Source organism: Colletotrichum lupini, chromosome 2, assembly GCF_023278565.1.
Source record: "Colletotrichum lupini chromosome 2, complete sequence".
Classification (NCBI taxonomy): Eukaryota; Fungi; Ascomycota; class Sordariomycetes; order Glomerellales; family Glomerellaceae; genus Colletotrichum; species Colletotrichum lupini.
The window spans coordinates 154,292-170,795 of record NC_064675.1 but is presented as its reverse complement, the minus strand read 5'-3'; the positions used below and the strand labels follow the sequence as shown (position 1 = coordinate 170,795).

Genomic DNA, 16,504 nt, shown 5'->3' with positions numbered 1-16,504 from the left:
GAGCCAGATTGGGACAATGTACACGATGCAGCACTGCACTCGACAACTTAATTACACCGTAGTCCGGAAGAATAGCAAAGCGGACTGGACGGCTCGGGGCCGGCCATTGTTATATAACACGGAAGCAGATGCGTCTTCGCGTCAGTAAACTAAGCAATAAGCAGCCTGAGGATGGGCTGAAAATGCAACCTTGACCTGGCGTGTGAGCGATCGGCTACTGCAAGCTGCGCCAGTAGACGGCCGCCCAGCTCCAAGCAGAGCAAATTAAACAGGGCAGATCAGCCCGGGCAGTCAACAGCGCAGAGACATAGTGGCCGGCTGATATTTCGCGCGTGGTGCTGGTATTGTCCAGACAGGCGCGTGTGGGATAGGTAACCAGGAGCAAGGGTGCCTTGCAGCGAGTCACTTCTTGGTTCATGGTACTCTCTACCGGCACATGGGGCTATTTTAGTCACCTGCTTGCTTGTATCGACTAATACGAGCTGGGAGAGGTCCATTCTGAAGGGAAAAGCAACCACGTCGCTGCGCCGAGAGCACATATGGGGATGGCTCAAGTGCAGATGGCTGAATCAGAATCCCGAGCCATGGGCATTCAACCCGACGGCAGAGAAACGTATTTGCTATCCATCTTCAACACGAAAGTCTGCCGGGACGCCACTTGGCTGTCCTCGCCTTCAGTTTCGGACCACGCTGGCAACCTGGTGTATGTTCTAGCGACTTGGCACTTCGGGTTCATGAGGCTGTATGGTGCGTTGAGAGAGCCCAGCGCTGACAATATTGGAATAATACATGGTGCTATCGCGTGCCTGACTGATGAAGTGGTGTACAAAGAAGACTTGTTTTCGAGGCTCAAAACTGTGCCGGAGGTCAGCCGGTATGAACGCCGAGGCCGATCAAGGGTCAGCTGTTGTGGGGTACTGAACAACATGAACGAACCGTTGAACAGCGAAAAGCAAAGAAAGCATCGGACAGAATGAGAGAACGAGATGCAAAGACTTTCATCCTCTCGCTCGTACGGACACTGCAACGTGCCTTTGCTTGCCCAGCCTTGCCTTGCAGATCGACTGAGCAACCAACGTTGCGATAGATAATAGCATGATAATTTCCGACTTTCGGAGTCCTTCGTTGGATGCATCGCCCTATTACCTGTACGACTGACGCGTGGAATCGTTGGTCCGTGGCTGTTCAACGAGGAAGGCTCCGTCACCGTTCACGAAGTCTCGCGCATCTTCTCATGTAGGTGAGATGGGCAGGATGAACTGTGGATGATGAGATGCAGTCACATTTCTCTAGCTGGTTAGTACCTTATTTGGGAGTTAATAAGGTGCCAGCTAGCACTAGAGGCGTGAGGAGAAGCCAGCCATACGCGCGACGCGAGGGGGAAGAAATGGGATGAGTGGATGAGATGATAAAAGTGGATGAGAGGTGGATGAGAGACGCGGGAGAGAGTGGATGAATGAGTGAAAGTGCAATGAACCGGGGGCGGAAGGCGGGGCAGAAAGTGGAAAAGTGGAGCGAGACCGAGGGGGGTGTTCTTTTTAGCCTTAAGAGAAAGCGAATATTTGGAGGTATCGCCATGCGATAACCGGGTGAGACGCCCCGTACCCCCTTTCGGCGTTGAACCCCGCTAGATGCAGCTTTACCCCGCGGTGAGCCAAGGTCTACCAAACGGTGCAAAGGTAAGCAGAAGCCAAAGCAACACGTTCTCTCAGCGTCTGCCACGTCCCACAAGCGCCCCTGGCCTGCCGAATTATTGGCTTGGCAACACTTTGGTGGGCTGTCATTGTCTTTACTCCTTTGTAAGTTGCGAGTTGTAAGCCTATGGTGACATTTCCCTCCTGTTGAAGATGCCTGGCTGCCCTGAAAGTCGGAACCAAAATGCTCTTTGCGCCCCCGGTAATGGAGACGGGACTTATGGTGCTTCAAGAGCATCTCTGCCGGGCGATGACAGCAGCCAGGGGTCTGGTGAGGCAAGCATTATGGGTTGAGTTCTCGACACCCTCTTGCCTTTCTTGAAGCTTTCTTGTCTTCTTTTGGCTTTGCTCGGCCGTCTGCGTCCACCATCACCACCTGCGTGGCCATGGTCGTCACTGGAGCCTCCTGTGCGTATCAGGTTTGATCTAGTTCTGATGTGACTCTTACGGTGGCAGGCAAACAAGAGACTGGCAAACACCCACGGCATCCCAGCCATGATGCTTCCCAAGAATCCCAACTCAGTGTCCTTCATGTCGGCAGAGGATCCGATGCCGGGTTGACAGCAACATCGGCCGCCATTGAGGCGCCTTTTAGGCAGTTGACTGCTCCAGTTTCGTGCAGACACGGGTTTGCCCAGACTTTAGAGACAACCAACCATGTTCCTGTTTCACCAACTCCTTTTTCACTTCTCCAGCCTTCGTCTTCCCTGTCATCATCGGGCACAGCAAAGGTTCCATAGTCTCAAGAGAGGAAGGGGAAAGGCCTGACATTTGGTCAAATTTTTCACGGCTCACGTATTCCATCACGGCACCGCTGACAACGGGTAATAACAAGCTCAACTTCCGAGCTTGATACCGCCCGTCGGATTGCGTGTTGTGCAGGATGTCTCCTCCCCCCTCCCCGGTCTCCCAACTTGCTCAGAAGGATTCCTCGCTTCGCCCAATTCTGCACACACACCACGCACGATGCAATGCTGCATCACGGCACAGCTGAAGCTTCGTGCAGTTTTTGGCTCGCAATCCACCGCATCGGGTTGTACTCGCACACAGTCGGGTAAAATAAAATAAAAAAAGGTACCAGAATCGCACATGCTTACGTGAAGGAGGAAGAAAGGTTTGTGTCACCTTGTAAAGTCCGGTTGTTCCCGACCATTACCTACTGCCGCACGCCCGGCAGTCTTCGGATTCGACCTTGAGGCTGATGCCAAGAAGCTGAGGGGGTTGCGATGCCACTGACGATGGTGGCGTGGAACGAGGTCGACCCGTCGAAGTGGCAAGTATTCCGGGATGGTTCTACTTCCCCTCTGTCTAGCCCGTATTTTCAAAGCCATGTCGGGCCTGACCGTTGTGATACGCCAACCACTTTGTGTAAGACATTCCTATGCCTTGCCAGGAACGACCAAGACACCCTACCGGCCATCGGGTGTTTGGTGGTTGGAATACGATGTGGTTCAAATGAGATGAGGGGTAAAACAGGCGAGTCTCAGGCTTTTCCGAATAGCACTTAGTTGCTAGAAGCTCGCTGTTCTCTACAGATGTAGTAAGCTCGACTGTTTGTCAGACTTTGACGAGAACTGTCGGGATAATGCGCAAATTACTATCTGCGGTTGAGTGGGAAGTCTTGAAAATCACTCAAGGATTGATGCCATTTAGCGGGGTCCGGACACGGGGAACATTGGTTGGCCTACGTACGTATGATGTTTACCCGGCCTCAATGGCCTGGGCCCACGTTTCCCTCTGCTGAGTAGAGTCTGTTGTGAGCAGCAGTGAGGGGAGCAAGATCGACATTTCGGGGCATTATGCGTTAATCGTGGGAGAAATGGATGGGTAGGTTGCGGGCCGGATCACTTCCACAGGTGAATCTCCCATGGCCTTCTCAGCTTGTGTCCGTACTAAGCAGCCACACAACCTGGCAGGCAGGCACTCCTACACAGGCCCAATGTAATCGATGCAATGGGGAAGCGTTTGGATGAGTGACTAAGTATGTGCAAGACACTACCGTTGTCGCTCTGTTTCTCGACTTAAATCTACAATCTCCCCGCGACAGCAACTGTTTGCTGAGTCAGAGGCCATAATGTAGAGAGTGTCTTAACAGGCGGACGGACATCACCTCCGTTGCCCTCCCGGACACGAGGCACTGTGGATCGATGCCGGGCTCGGATGGCGAAGTGTCACCCGGGCGCTGCCCCAGTGTTCTAGTGCCGTCGTTTCTTACGAGCTAGAATCGTGGGCATGAAGCTGTCACGATCTTCTATGATCTACCGCTATATCGAAACACAAAAGCCCACGCCCCCCTTGGCTGGGACTACGTCCAGGCTACGAGCATGCCTACCGATGCTCGTCATGGGCCATGGCTACCTCAATACCAGTCCAAAACACTAGTTACTGCTAGATCCCGTGGTTAATGCGATCTTGGACGGCGCCAGCGCTACCCCCAGAGGTCTCCACAGTGGCCCGGACTCGGGGCCTTGGTGTTACTCCCGCCCTTTACACCACGGACATCGCAAGCCCCGTGGTTGGGCCTGAGAAGCACGGTCCAGAACGAACTGTGGTAGGGCAGAGCGAATAGCGGAGGGGATCATCACTGTCCAGTGTGTTTCGCCCAGGAGGACTTGAGATGAAATGTAGTGGCTTCCGAAGTTCAAGTGGTTCATCTCAAAGATATGTTTCTGTTATTGAAAACAATCCACGCCAATGAAAGTGTGAGGACTCAAATCGCCGAACTGCGATGGCAATTGTTGATTCTCATATACCTACTTGAGTCGCCTCGATTGGACTTTTGGCGCTGTCTTCAGCTGGCAGTCCTCGACGCCTCACTCCCCACCGCGATCGATCTTGAACTCAATTCGCCATAGTTTGGCATTATTCTAGCCCAAATGCCTTAGCGCGCATTGCCGACGAAAGAAATACCATCAGCTCAATGACACATGGCAAGCCACAAAGGCCCGCCGTCCTGACTAGACTTCGATATGGTCCATCGAAGAAGGTTGGATGAACGCACAAACGATCCCGTCAAGAATGGATCAATTGAGATGCACACGAGGATTGACATGTCAAGCCAAATTTCAGATAGTCAATTGTTATTCTGGATACTCATGGGAAAGGTATCTATGCTTCATAAGTCATTTCATGTAGCCACCAGACCTAAAAATTACATTAAGAATAAAGAAATAGAATCATTGCCAAAAACAAATGTCGTTCAGGGAATCCCCCGGCGACGAAAGTATAGCGAGTTGTGAAGAGTCGAAACGATCAAGGCCCGGTCGGAGCTCAGCCCCTCACCATCATCCCCTCTCTTCTTCCACCCGCGCCCATCTGTACAACAAGGTTTTCGATATGTACGAACTTTCCAGCTCTTTTCGGGATATGTGATGATGATGGTGGCGGTACCGTGTGTGCTGTGCATGTGTGCAAAGATTAAGTGAACCAATCCCCGAATTCCTTCGCTTCCTCCCAATATCCAGCTCGCCTCAATTGTGTGTCCTTTTCCCAAAAGAGTGTAGATGCTATGTAGATATGATGATGCGATATCAACTTTTTCTCCGATTTCCCTCCAATCATGGTCCTTCCCATATTCTTCACGCTTTCCCATTCGTCTGACTTGGACAAGTCTAATGTTCCCATATTTTTCAGCCTCAAGCAAGGTAAAAACGCCACATGAATGATTCAACAGTAAGAAATGTGTGTGAAGAGAGAGAAAAAAAAAACAAGCAAAAAGTAGTCAGCTGAGAAACGCCCGATTCGGTCTTGGTGTGTGGGATGCCGCGACGCCAGGACAATAGTGACTCCCCTAGTGCCAGCGCGCATCATCCAGCAATGTGGATTGTTTTGCGCGAGGCTCTTAAAGAGTGCCACGACCGCCCTCAGCGTCCATCTTCTCGTCGTCACCGCCCTTGATGACCTCGCGGGTCTTGCCCCATTTGAAATCGTCCGAGTAGACGAGGGAGTACCCCAAGATGATCATGTTGAGGAAGGGCGACGTGCACAGGTGGAAGAAGTAGCCGACAAAGTATTGCATGCGCTCGAGCATGTTTCTCGGTAGCCAGAATCCGATACAGAAGGAGTAGATCTGTGTAACCACGAAGTCAGAATTTTGTCTCAAGTTTCGTCGGTCGGACAGGGTAAGCGAAAGAACTTTGGAGGGAGGAGACTTACGTATCGGAACAAGAGCAGGGCGAACAGCGACATGAAGACCGGATCCCTCACCAACTCATCACCACGACGGCAGAGGATGATGATCAAAGCGATGACGGCGGCCATGATGAAGGGTGTGATAAACCATGTCATGACGGCAATGATGGATTGAAGACGCTCGATGGGGATGATGCCGGGGCGGAAGATCATGACGAACTCGTTGGAGATTGAACCGAGAGCCCAACGCTTGCGCTGGGACAGGAAGACCTTCCAGTCTTGCGGCACAATGGTGAAGGCCTTGGCGCGTAGGGCCTGGGCGGTCTGGCGCTGGGGGAAGAGCGAGAAGATGATGCTGGCGTGAATCGAGTCCTCCGAGTAGTTGCCCATGATGTGCTGCGTCATGAGATCGTTGGGCTTGGGGCAGTATCCGAACCGCTGGCGGAGGACCTCGTCGCCGAAAGTGGCCTCGTCAATCTTGATCAGCTGACAGCAACCGGGGAGGCAGTTGACCTTTCCGGTGATGCGGGATTGGAACATGCGACGGAGACCTTGGGTTTGGGAGTACTCGACCGACTGGTACAGCGACCAGAGACCCCAGTTCTTGCCGTCATAGTCGACACAGACGTGGCCACAGACACCAACGAGCTTGGGGTTCTTGCGGATTTCTCTCAACATTTCCCAGATACAGAACTCATCGAACACAGTATCGGCGTCCATACCAACGAGGTATTCGACATTTTCGAGGCCCTGGGAGACGAACGCGTTGCCCAGATGCTCAAACAGCTCATTGCTGAACATGGTCATGATGTTGGTGGAGCGCTTGTGGAAATGGTACAAGAACGAACGGGCAAAGCACAAGCTGTCACGCTTGCCTTGGTTGTAACGCTTGCCGACAAAGACATACGGAATGCCCTTGTAGTAACCAGTTTGGATCTTGGTCGGCATGAAAAGACCGTCTCGAGCGCGGTACCCGTTCTCGAAGAAGCGCGTTGGGCCGGGCTCTAAGATGTCCTCGAGAAGGTACTCCTGCGTGGTCTTCTCCATACCAGCGCCCTTGACGTTGCCGTCGACCACGATGAAGATCATGCGCGGGTGGTCGTCAATGTTCTTCTGCGCAACCAAAGAGTCCAGAGATCGAGTAAGCTCCTGAAACGTCTCGTTGTAGCATGGCAGAAGCATGACCATTCTCTCAGGGGTCTCTGGCACCTTCTCTTTGCGGCGGAAGCAGAAGAAGATACCCTTGAAGATGAAGTGGCCCAGAATAAAGACGATCATTATGAATTGGAGGACGGTGTTGGAGCTGAGAAGCACCATGAAGAAGTAGTGGGCGACGTGGTACGTGAATGACACGTAGATGAGGGCAGCATTGATACACAGCAAGCCGATGAGCAGACACCATTTCTGGAACCGCAAGAGCGACTTGGACACAAGCTTCAGCTCCGAGTCAGAGTCCCATCTCAGCTTCGCCTCTTCAGTCTGGACGGAAGATACGAAGGAGGCAGCAGACTCGCCGCCACGAGATTGCCATGAGCGGTGACCGAAGGAGCCGGGTGTACGGACGCCGAAGGGGAGGTCTTCTGTGGTGAAGCCAACGACAGACTAGCCAGTCAGTATTATGGCACTCTTTCAGAAAGGAGGTGTATCTCGACTTACAGAGCCCTGTGACTGGATTCGAGATCCAAATGGCCTCGGAATAGAGAGGCTTCGCTGGCTACGAGCCGGTGTTGTAGCTCCTGAGAGAGGAGACAGGGGAGGGCGGCTGCTCTCCGCCATGGGAGGAGGTGGCGGTGCGGGACGGTGAGCCATGGTGGCTGGCTTGAGATTGTGTAAATTGGAAGTGAAGCTTGAAAGACTCCAACCAAAGACCTCGACAACGACAAGAGAAGGAGGATCAAGCGCACACAATGAGGAGCGAGAGACTGGATGTTTGAAGGGGCGGAGGGTCAGGGATCTAATCAAGATCCTGGGAGGGAGTCGGGCCAACAACAAAACGAATGTGATGACTGCCGGAGGCAACAGAGCAAAGTTTCCTACCGATGAGGAGGAAAGAGAGTGAAAAGTGAGAAGTGGAGGATGAATCTTTATTCCTGCGAGAGAAGACGGTCAAAAGAGAAAAAGAGGGCCGGCATGGGGTAAAAGAGGGTAACATCAGCACGCCGGACCTGGACTCGACATTCGGGGCTAGCCTCACGAGGCGGTTGATCCGACCAGCTGTCTGGGTCGGAATCAAAGGTCTCTTCTCAGGCTCGAATAGAGTGGCGGCAGCTTGGCTGGGGTAAGGCATGGGCCGCCATGCTGCCCATCAACTGACTGGACTTGCTTTCTGGCGGGAACGACGTGCGATCATGTCTCGCAAATACGGACTATTGACTGGTTGCAGTTCCTAGGCTTGGCCGAACGATATCCATACACACATCTGGCATGGCGACAGCAACATGACTTCTAGCGTCAGCTGAGCAAGCAAAAGAACACTGTACTCGGACCAGATTCGAAGATTTCCCACCCGACCGGCCACGGGAGTACATCAAACGCCATCTGGTGTCATCACGAAGAAAAATGTTGCAAGGGGAGGCAAGGCAGCAAGGGGAACAAGCCAGTCCCGTTGCTGCCAAACGTGTGTGTGGTTGGTGGTGGAGATGAGACAACCAGGCCCATGTTCTTGAAAAAGGTTCAGCAGCACACGTCGGCGGCTGCAGGTCAACGGACCGTGGACGAACAGACAGCGGTATGCCTAGTCGACGGTCGTTCACACGCCCCCGAGTTGACGCCGGCCACTTGACATAGGGCTTTGCCAGCTCTTCTGTGACTGTGTATTGCTGGTGCTGCCGCTAATCTCTTGCTGTTCAGCAGGTACGCCTGAACCCGAGAACGCCATGATCGACAGAATACGGATTGGGATGCAAAGAAGGAGACCAGCGATATGCATCGGTCGATGTGTTGTGTGTACCAATTCACCCCAAGCAGAGGATCCCAACACCCAAAAGGGCATCGGCTTCGTCCGAGGAAAGCTGTGGCGTTCAACGACAACATGTGGCATGGCGTGGAAATGGCAGAAAACAGCAACATCCACCTTCGGAACAAAAAGAAATACAGCCCGCAAGCACACACCAAAAGAGAGAGAGCCGCTCAAGAGATGGCGCAGCGCGCAGCGAAAGACGCATGGTCAGTGCTACACCCCAAGGCGGGAGCCGCTCGTTAAGCAAGACATGGGCAACGGCGACGTTGACCGGGGTTGGTGGTCGATGGTGGTGATCGGTCCTCAACTTAGCGCGGTGATGCTCCGCTGACCCCTGTCCAATATACACGTCAGTTTCAACTTCAGGACACCGCTGCTTGAGAGTGCGAGTTGCAACGTGCAGCTACGAGAGATATTTTGAGCTCGGGCTCAGGGCGAATGAATCTCTTCCGGTAGTGTTCGCGACTGATCTTCGCTTCTGAGTAACAACTAGCACGGAGAGGCGAAAGGAGGGGGAGGAGAGCATGAGAGAAGAGCCGCAGATGCAGAACGCTGGCTGGGTTGGGCTGGACTTTGCTCGGCTCCCTGGGTAGGGCCAGCATCGTCTCCATTTAGACGACATCCTTCTACCTATCGCACTCTTTCCCTTTGCAGAGACGACCTGTAAGAAAGGATTTGAAGAGGCGAGAAAGCTGGGTCAACAACATCTCATGGTTGCTGGCTGCTGCAGCAGTGAGCTGTAAATCGAATCAAGTCAGATCAACCCCGGCGTGCCAAGCCCGTGTTTATGGATTCGCAGGCTGCACGAGTGGGCAGGAAAGTTGTACAGTGCCTGTCCTTGCATATGGATGCCTCCACACACAAGTAAGCTTGAATTCTGGGCACCAAGTGAAAGACGCCGAACAGGGCTGCCGCGTTCAGTCAGGCACACAATCGTGAGTTTGCGTGAGCGTGTGAGCTAAAGTCTCATTTCCTCCATACGCGGACGCTGGCCGACAACTCCTAGTGGACGAACTGGGCATGCACCCACTGGACGCAGAGGAGCAAAGCAGCCTAATGTGTGTAGGATCGAGCCAATGCTGCGCCTGTGGTTCCCTACGTCTGTCAGGAACTTCGGATGACTGGAAAGACGGGACGAATGGCTGATGTTTGACTCAGCTCGACAACCTTGGCTCAACCCCCAAGCCTGCCTGCCATCTGCAATATCTGGGTCATTAACGGTTTGTCTGAGAGTCGCACGGGCACAACCGGCCCAGCTTAGAGAAGAGAAGAAAAAAAATCAGGATTGAGTTCGAAGCAGACGAGGGTCAAACACGGCCAAGAGGACCCTTCTTTTCGTTCCTGTCCCTTTCTGTCCATCTTCGTATCTGTTTTGGGAATGAGCAGCTGAGAAACGCTTGCTTCTTTGTTTTGTTAGAGACCCTGGGTAATAGAATCAGGACACTCGCTTTCGAGAAGTCTGCTGCCAGCCGGCTGGGCATAGGTTTGACGGTACGAAAAGAGGCACCAAAAACCTCATGGGGTTTGCGTGGTGCGTGCGTACGTGCGTGTGCGTGTAGTGGTGGCCAGGCAGTATGGCAAATCTGGCGGCGAGCCAGCGGCACAAGAAGAAAGCGTGGCGTTGATGCAACATCACACCATCGTATGGGTGCGCCTATAGTCCGTGGTTGAGGTTGCGAATGGCCGGTACGTGATTCCCAGCCCCAGCTCATCCATGATCCATCAGCCCCCTCGCCAATATGACTGGACGGATGGGGTTGAGGCGGATCGTGAGAGTGTGGGAGATGGAAAGCGGGGCGCCTAGCGATGCGGAAGCGGCTTGCATGTCGTTACAATGCGGAATTCTATTCAGGTGGTGGGTGAGGGGAGGGACCTAGGTATTGTGAAGGGAGACGGGGAGGCGGGAGGGGTGGGTGTGGATGTGTGTGGTCGTCGTCGTCTTTCGTGAAGGTTGTGAGAGGGTGAGGTTGACCGAGGTGGAAATGGAACGCAGGGGACGGGAACGGGGAAAGATGCACACGCCCCCTCCATTAACCGGAGTAATTACCGGCGGATAGAATATTCCATTATGCATATATCCGTTTACCCCGATATTGCGTGGTCGGTGCCCCGGGAGGGTTGAGTGGGTCCATCAGCGGCGGAAGCGGCCCCACTTAAGCCCCCCGGTGAGAGTTGAGCGCGGCGCTAGAAGCGCGGGATCCCAGGACCTGCAGTAGCCTCTTCCTTGTTTTCCAAGGTTACGCGCTCTTGGCACCTCGGGGAACTAGGGTGAAATTGCTAAAATCTGACCAGGGGAGAAATGTGCGGGAGAAATATGGGGAAGTTGGTAAGTCGTTTCTGAGGTAAAATAAGGTGAGAAACAGCGCTAGAGGCCGGCAGGGCAGGACGAAGAGAACAGGCTTAACACAGGCACACACAGACACACACTAGACACATCAACCAGGGCGGTGGTCAATGGGGGCACGAATGACATTGCAAAGGATAGACCTGATCCTCACACCAGAACTAACCCAAGCCCTTACAACGACACGGGGCAACACAAATGGCACACATGGCTTTCGTGTATGCACCCATACATCACCCATACGGGACCTGACGGCCATCCCCCTTCTCCTTGGCTTTTCTACGAATGCAATCAAAAGTTTGCCTCAGTACTGCCCGACCTTGGATATCACTGGGTGAACACACGCTGCAGCATGGCGCTATCGATTTCCCCCACGAAATGCTACGGTACCGTCTTCCCCCTCTCCTCCACGTAGTCTTTCGCCCCCGACCACCCCTCCTCGTCGCCTCCATCAAATTCGAGGCCGGTTTAACTCCGGCCACGCATCTTCATCCTATAACCACTTCATTCAAACATCGAATGACAGATTCACGCAGATCAGGCTGTTTTCTAGGCGACCCGAACACCAAAAGCAGTGAAATATAGCGGAGCTGAGATGAAGGACTCGCTTAGACTTGTCGATCCGTCAGGCTGGGCGATGAAGCATACTCTGAAGTAATGATTAGGCCTCACTACGTGCTCTGTCAGTGTGGCTAGTGGGGGCTGAAAGACACACTCGTCAGCCATCGAGTAGGTCGATGCGCTCAAACTGCTTCGATTCAACATATTTCTGATGGACGGGTAAATAATCAAGCCGTAGGCTGACTCTGTCTTCCCTCCCCTCGCAATCCACGCTCCGCACCAAGTCTCTTCCTGTCCCATTCAAGCAATCACATCGTCAACAAGTGTGCTAAGCTCAATGGCACCTAGAACAGGTAAAGTTCAAGTTATTTGCTTACCTGCATCTTTTTTGCCTTCATCTCTTCTCCCCACGTAAGCTCGGGTAAAGTCTTGGTAGTTATTGCTCCCCTTGGCAGCTCGGAGACAGGTGCCGCGCGGGTGAGCTAAGGGGGTAGTGGAACTAACTGACATCTAATCAGGTTCTCGCTTCAGCTCTCTAGTTTACATTACCCTTGAAGAGCCGGTCCCACCACATGGTATTCCCGAACCCATCGCCCGAGGGCTCGGCCAAGCTCGTCATACGTCGTAGTGCAGCAAACAATTTTTGGAGTTGCTTTGGCGAAAGGTGTTTTCTCCGGTATTCGGGACACGTTTCCCCGTTTCTTGCTGCCAGGTGTCCAAGTAAAGTATCGCAATGTCTGATAGTTTCAGCTGACTTGACCACGATAATTGCGTGCGTTTCTTCGATGTTACATATGGAATGGTGTGTCGTTCGGAGGCTCCTCGTATATGGAAGGTGAACACAAAGAAAACCGTTGTAATCGCGCTCCAAGACATGCATCGTCCGGAGAAACAATTCAAATTGCAAAAAACAAGCACGACACTGGCCGTTGAGATGTCGCAAACGCACGATGTAGGTCGAGACATGCCCTCTCGCCTGCTCGATTAGGTGTTATCATTAAAACTATTTGCCTCCTCCAAATGTTCCAAGCCCTCTCTGCGTCCACATGCCAATGCGTTCTAACTGTATTCCAACGCTTCTGCTGCAATGCAAATGATTCCAATCCCTCTCCAGCTGTATCCCAGCTTCTCGGCCGTAGAGATCGTAAAGGTAGGTGGTAGCTGGTAGCCAGGTAGCAGTGCGTCCGCGCCGACAGCCTTGGCGTCTCTCGATAGACTGCGTGACGGTCGTTTCTACCGGTTCCATAGCCCGACCGACCGAAAAAAACAATAATATGTGAATCAAGGTTTGCAAAGTTTGCCCCTCATGTTCGTTGTCATCTTCTGCGCGATATATTGCAGAAAGATGATCTGTACGGGGACTCCCCCGGGCTGGAGGGGGAGGTCCCCGAGGATCGACCATGCTGTGCGAGTATGGCGACCAGCCTCAAGCTTAGATGCAGGCTGGCAATATATGCTGCACTAAACAACACAGCCCGATCAATTGCATGTTCCGAAAAGCGACTGGCAGCCTGTTCCGCAGTGCGTCGCAGAGTTGCCACTGTAATATTCTCATCAGCATGCCGACTTATTGCGACTAATTGTTGCGGATGGGCCAGGCCCGAAGGCCAGGGTCAACAGGGAGGAAGAGAAAAAGTGTAAAAAAGCATACCAGTAACCATACTGAGAACAGCAAGTTTTCGTGCCGTAGTTCTTGCAAGTGGCATTCCATTGGCTTCCGCAGAGACCATTGGAAGATTCGGCCACAGCCGATGACTGGGGGGAGCAAGATCCAAAGCCTGATTGGCAGCCTGTTCCGCAGTATGTAAGGCTTGAGCCGCTGTGTTAAGGGGAGCATGTCAGCCGTATCATTCATGGCGTCAAAGGCGTCCAGAGGCTTACCAGAATCCATAGTAGGAGCAGCAGTTGCCAAACGCTGAGTTGAGGCACGTGTAACCCGTGGTACCACCACAGGTCTGGTCCGGTGATACGTTGGTCGAAGCAGGGACGCTTGACGACGATGTGCGAGTTGCGACGCTGGTTGATGTTGTGCTAGACGTAGCTCTGGTCTGTAGCGATGATACAGGCGTCGAGACCGCGGAAGTGGGCACCGAGGTTGTTGTCGTCGTCCTCGTCGTGCCGACTGCGACGCCGGAGCTAATGGCGCCACCCGCTGACCGGTACCAGTTTTCTCTGGGGTCATTGAGACACTCTCCTACGGTCACAAGGCGATAACCACGCGCCTTGGCAGTATCAATCATGAACTGGGTCAAGTTGACCACGGTCTGATAGTGCACATCATGGGACAGCTCGATGTACTTGTTTGCTGCCGCATTTGTTGAGACACCATTGGAGAAGCGGTCCTTGGCGGTCTGGATCTCTTCAGGCGAATCATACATGTAGTCCTTGGTGTCGATATTCACGTTGATGATGTGGTAGCCGAGCGTCTTGAGCAGGTTCTGACATCCTGACCCGGCGTCACATTCAAGGAATGGCGGGCGTATGTAAGTGGGAATCCAGCCGAATAGGTTTCGGAATGCCATTTCGTTGTAGATGATCTCAGTTCTCTGGATGGTGCTATTGACCTCGTTCAGGTTGCGGTGGGTCCATGTATGGCTTGCAATATGGTGGCCGGCGGCGTACATTCTTTGCATTACGGCCGGCCAAGGCGTATCGGGGTTGTCCATCCGGTTCTTGCCAATGTTGTTGCCGGCGACAAAGAAGGTGGCGGTGATGTTCTGGGCCTCCAGGATGTCGAGCAGGTTGGAGGTGTAGATGTAAGGGCCATCATCATAGGTCAATGCCAAGGTTCCTGGGTTGGCGCAAGTGGTGATGATTGAGCCTAGACGGATATGCAAGTTAGGTCCGTCCCACGATGCATAGGCAGATGAACACACCATAAGGCACGGAGCCCACGAGGGGCCGCGCGATACTCTCTGTGCTAGCACCAGGTGGCGGGAAGCTTTCGAGGCTTGGTTAGCAACTGTGCGGCACAGTGGAAACTTCGACCGACGTGAACTTACAAGGTATAGCAAGAGTCGCTGTAATCAAGTTGGCATTGCGAGCCGCCGCAATAATCTGCCGTCGTTCCACACCAGCCGGCTTCTGAGCAACACTGGCCCGGATCACAGGACCCGATTCCGGGCCCGCACTCGGCGCGCTTTCTCAGGGGAGCGTTTATAGTGGCGGCCATGGCCGCCCCTGAAAGGAGAATAGGCAGAAGCGCATGCATAGCTAGAGAATGTGAGGCAGTCTGCAAGGCAAAGAGGGTATGATTCCGACCGATCGACGCTGCGGGCAAGATGGAGAATAGGTTCCGGAATGATTCAAAGAAGGCGAAGGGCGGTATTTACGAGAGATTCCTCGACGATAATGACTGGTCTTCGGCTTTACACTACGAAGATGGATATTGCTCCTACAGACCTGCCAAGGACGCCGTGTTGAGTCCAGTCCCTCGGGTTGTATTGACAGAGAGGGCAAGAGTAGGCTGGCTGAGAGCGTGTGACTTGGCAGCTGGATCAATGGCGCTGGCCAAGCGCATATAATGGCATTCCTCAGGTCAAAGATGGATGGAGTCAGACGGGAGAAACGGCACTTGCAAAGGTAGGCTGGCACCTTCAACCCTCTCGATACGAGGCGGCGCTTCGTCAGATCGTGGGCTAAGACTCCAATATTCAGCATGACATTGCGTCCTACGATCCTTTAGATGGCTGAATCCATGGCTTCGGACCCAACTATTCGTACGCGACCCCAGCATGACTACATGCCAGACATTGACGCATAGGCTGTCGACAGGTGGCATACGAGTTGCGGAGCCGTGAGAGCCGGGTTAGGTGCGCCGTACGGGAAGCTCGCGGGGTCGAAGAGATGAACCCATATGAGCTTTCACCCGATCACGGCCCCGTTGTGCCCGACTAAAGGCTGGGATCGGCAGATATTGCTCGTGTACGAGGCCAGCCGTCCAACAGCCGGACGGTGAATGGTAGACAAGGTGTGCGTTGGCAGGCTAACGGTGAAAAGGAAAATTTTTCTCCCAATCGAGTATGAAATGGGCTGAGTGAGACCAGACTTATTGAGCCCTTGCAGACTTGGAGCTGCAGAAGCTGGGCAATAACGTATCCAGTCAGGCCAGCATGCCAACCTCCAGCCAGACAGACCGAAGATCCACTGCAGGTGCCCTGATGATAGATTGATGATGTGCTTTGTGAAAGTAACAGGGGCATACCTAGAGGAAGATCAAAGACCAGGGCTGGGATGCAACCGGGGGGCTGCCCGTGGGCGACGAGATGCCCCCGAACAGTCCAGAATCCCTGGATATGGGTGTATTCCCCGAGTCAATTATCCACATTGGATTATCCGAGGAAAACTTTGCTCTGTGTAAAGATGCGCATGACGAGATGAGAGGCGGGGAGTCATCATGGTGAAGTACCTAGACACCCGTCTTTGTCTCTTCTCAAATAAATTCGCTCGTCCAGGTTCCGTGTCCTGCGGCATCGATGTTCGAAATGAAACTTGACCGCGAGAATGGTCTCGCCGCATGACTTCGAAGACCAAGTTGAGAACAAGGATACGTTGTCTTTCGTCTGCTTCTCTTCACCGTCGTATGTCGACCCCGAAAAGCTGGTGCGAAGATCGGAATCTTTCAGCAGACAACCCGAATGGACGGGCTTGTGTTTCCCCAGGCTGGTCAGGCTTGTCCTCCTACGGACGCGCCGGTCCTTGGCTGTCTCCGAGGTTTTGGTAATGAACCCGAGAGGTGCAGTCGCCGATACCCGGCGACACACTACTACGCTTGTTGCTGCGTCCTCGTCAGCGAGGTTCTGGTCGGCATTTCCT

General features: G+C 53.3%; 3 protein-coding genes across 3 annotated transcripts; 1 reads left to right on the top strand and 2 right to left on the bottom strand.

Moving 5' to 3' along the window:
* Positions 1 to 539: 539 nt before the first annotated feature.
* On the top strand, positions 540 to 2,930 carry CLUP02_02431 (uncharacterized protein; the record flags this gene model as incomplete). The annotated part of the gene is made up of 12 exons (XM_049281463.1): positions 540 to 866; positions 947 to 1,012; positions 1,095 to 1,240; positions 1,468 to 1,529; positions 1,595 to 1,649; positions 1,713 to 1,799; positions 1,868 to 1,965; positions 2,019 to 2,113; positions 2,151 to 2,250; positions 2,333 to 2,425; positions 2,530 to 2,743; positions 2,798 to 2,930. 12 exons carry the CDS (start codon positions 540 to 542, stop codon positions 2,928 to 2,930), a joined length of 1,476 nt encoding a protein of 491 aa, XP_049138606.1.
* A 2,605-nt stretch (positions 2,931 to 5,535) lies between these two features.
* On the bottom strand, positions 5,536 to 8,112 carry CLUP02_02430 (glycosyltransferase family 2; the record flags this gene model as incomplete). Its single annotated transcript, XM_049281462.1, has 4 exons — positions 5,536 to 5,763; positions 5,850 to 7,427; positions 7,482 to 7,907; positions 7,984 to 8,112. The coding sequence occupies 4 exons, from the start codon at positions 8,110 to 8,112 to the stop codon at positions 5,536 to 5,538; spliced, it is 2,361 nt and encodes a 786-aa protein (XP_049138605.1).
* Positions 8,113 to 12,748: 4,636 nt separating this feature from the next.
* CLUP02_02429 (polysaccharide deacetylase) lies at positions 12,749 to 14,900 on the bottom strand (the record flags this gene model as incomplete). The annotated part of the gene is made up of 5 exons (XM_049281461.1): positions 12,749 to 12,905; positions 13,341 to 13,508; positions 13,571 to 14,510; positions 14,566 to 14,630; positions 14,692 to 14,900. The coding sequence occupies 5 exons, from the start codon at positions 14,898 to 14,900 to the stop codon at positions 12,749 to 12,751; spliced, it is 1,539 nt and encodes a 512-aa protein (XP_049138604.1).
* Between the last annotated feature and the right edge of the window lie 1,604 nt (positions 14,901 to 16,504).